Source organism: Branchiostoma floridae, chromosome 15 (genome assembly GCF_000003815.2).
Source record: "Branchiostoma floridae strain S238N-H82 chromosome 15, Bfl_VNyyK, whole genome shotgun sequence".
NCBI classification, from domain to species: domain Eukaryota; kingdom Metazoa; phylum Chordata; class Leptocardii; order Amphioxiformes; family Branchiostomatidae; genus Branchiostoma; species Branchiostoma floridae.
The window spans coordinates 19,217,595-19,219,388 of record NC_049993.1 but is presented as its reverse complement, the minus strand read 5'-3'; the positions used below and the strand labels follow the sequence as shown (position 1 = coordinate 19,219,388).

Sequence of the window (1,794 nt, the reverse complement as noted above, 5' to 3'; positions counted from 1 at the left end):
GTTACGTAAAAGTGCAAAGTATTGCACAGGAATCATTTTCAGTACAAAACTACGTGAGTTCTACGTGTGCATGAGTAATGTAGGTTAATGTTTAATTACATATCAGCGTTATCTCAATGGGATAGAAAGTTAGGTGCAGTAGAACTTAGTTAATTGCACACGGGTTTATCGCACACTTCTGTTAATTGCACAGGATTCGAAAGTCCCGTGGTGGTGTATGGTCCAGCTGGATAACCTCGCTTTGTCGAATGCACCACCCAGGTAATTGCACGAAATATGCTGGCAAATGAAGTGTGCAATTAAACGGCTTCTACTGTATTATGAACTCACTACATGTACTATGAATGTGCGCTATATGTATTGCGTAAGCGTTTGTTATGTTCACATGTGACTATATGTACTAGTGCACCAATGAAAACAAATGAACAAAGAAAGAAATTTCGAATGGAAAATCTCAACGTTTCCTAATACTAGCCCCTTTCAAACTTTCAAAGTTTTTTTTTTAAGTGGATCAATCTAAATATATATTCGGTACTTTAAGTGGAGTGGTTTCCTTTAAATAAAACATAGAAATAGTACAATATTATTATGTACTTGATTTAGTCATATTTTTTATCCTTAAATGTGATTGAGTCAAGTACATAATCTTGTTCTATTTCTATGTTTTACTGAAAGAAAACCAAACCACTCCACTAGGGCTAAGTGCGGCATTGGATGCTATAATAGTAAATACAAATACATAACACTTCCATTCACATGGTCTAGTGCAACAAATCGCTGCTCTGTTTATTCTTACTCAAACATATTCGTGTATATGGCGACCAGCCCTCCAGCTCTGTCCTGCCACTTGTTATATAATGTAATCGAACACCACATGGTGATACATTTCTAGTAACCATGGCGAAGGCCGTCTGTTCCAGATCATTGACCTTATTTGAAGAAAAAGAAGAAAATGAAGAAGAAACCGCAGTATGTTTGTTGAAAATTACGTAAACAAAACGAGAAAAATGTGTTGAAATTTGTATATCATTTGTCCACAATGTTGTTGGGAAAACCTAGCTTTGTAGGTGACTGTTCTGCAAACGTTTAATTATTCCAATTTTAGGGCAATCAGGGAGAAGTAACCTTGAGCTTTTATTATTTCATTTGGACAATCCACGACGAAGCAACGTTCGTTGATAGCCGTTATAAGTCCGTCCAATAGTAAGACAGACGCTATTTGGATAACCAGGTAAAGGGTCAGGGGTCATCATACATCCGGGACACTGTGCGTCCTTTCGAGAACATCCAAGATGGTGGTGGAAAAACTTGCAATCGCTGACGAGTTCGAAGATGTAAGTATATTTCTCGATATAGTTGAATTATTACCAATTAAGAAGGTGTAGCTCTTTGCTGAGGATGTACTCAATGTTTTGAGACAGGGAGCGACATATTCGGCTTAATATTCTGTGCGAAAGTGCTTTGTCTCTGTCCGCTTTTCAAGGGCGCCGAGTTCGCACGTTGGTTTCTGTTGCGTAAAACTACTATACAGCCATCGATAGTGATCGAAATAATGAAATAAACACCATTTCTTGTATTTGACGAAATTATCGAGAAATGATGTGTAGGAAGGTTAACCAACTAAAGTTGAACTAGGACCTTATTTTTTGTGAAGGCGCGAGGTTGGAAAGGGGGAGGGGGGCGGCCGGGCTCAGGTCAAGACTTCAGTCAAGTTATGATATTGAAGCTCATAACTTAGCCCCTATGTAACTGCACTGATCAGGAAGGCGGTCTAAGCCCTTTCATGATGAGGAG

General features: G+C 38.7%; 1 protein-coding gene across 2 annotated transcripts in view; it reads left to right on the top strand.

Annotated features, from left to right (window-relative positions):
* The first annotated feature begins 1,194 nt into the window (after window positions 1-1,194).
* Window positions 1,195-1,794, top strand: part of LOC118431291 (cytochrome b-c1 complex subunit 6, mitochondrial-like) — a 5,150-nt gene continuing 4,550 nt past the window's right edge. Inside the window, exon 1 of one of the 2 annotated variants that reach the window (XM_035842408.1) lies at window positions 1,195-1,334. In XM_035842408.1, the coding sequence (XP_035698301.1) occupies window positions 1,293-1,334 (42 nt within the window). In that variant the 5' untranslated portion in view covers window positions 1,195-1,292. The remainder of the gene's footprint in view (window positions 1,335-1,794) is intronic. The other variant, XM_035842407.1, reaches the window with a different exon arrangement.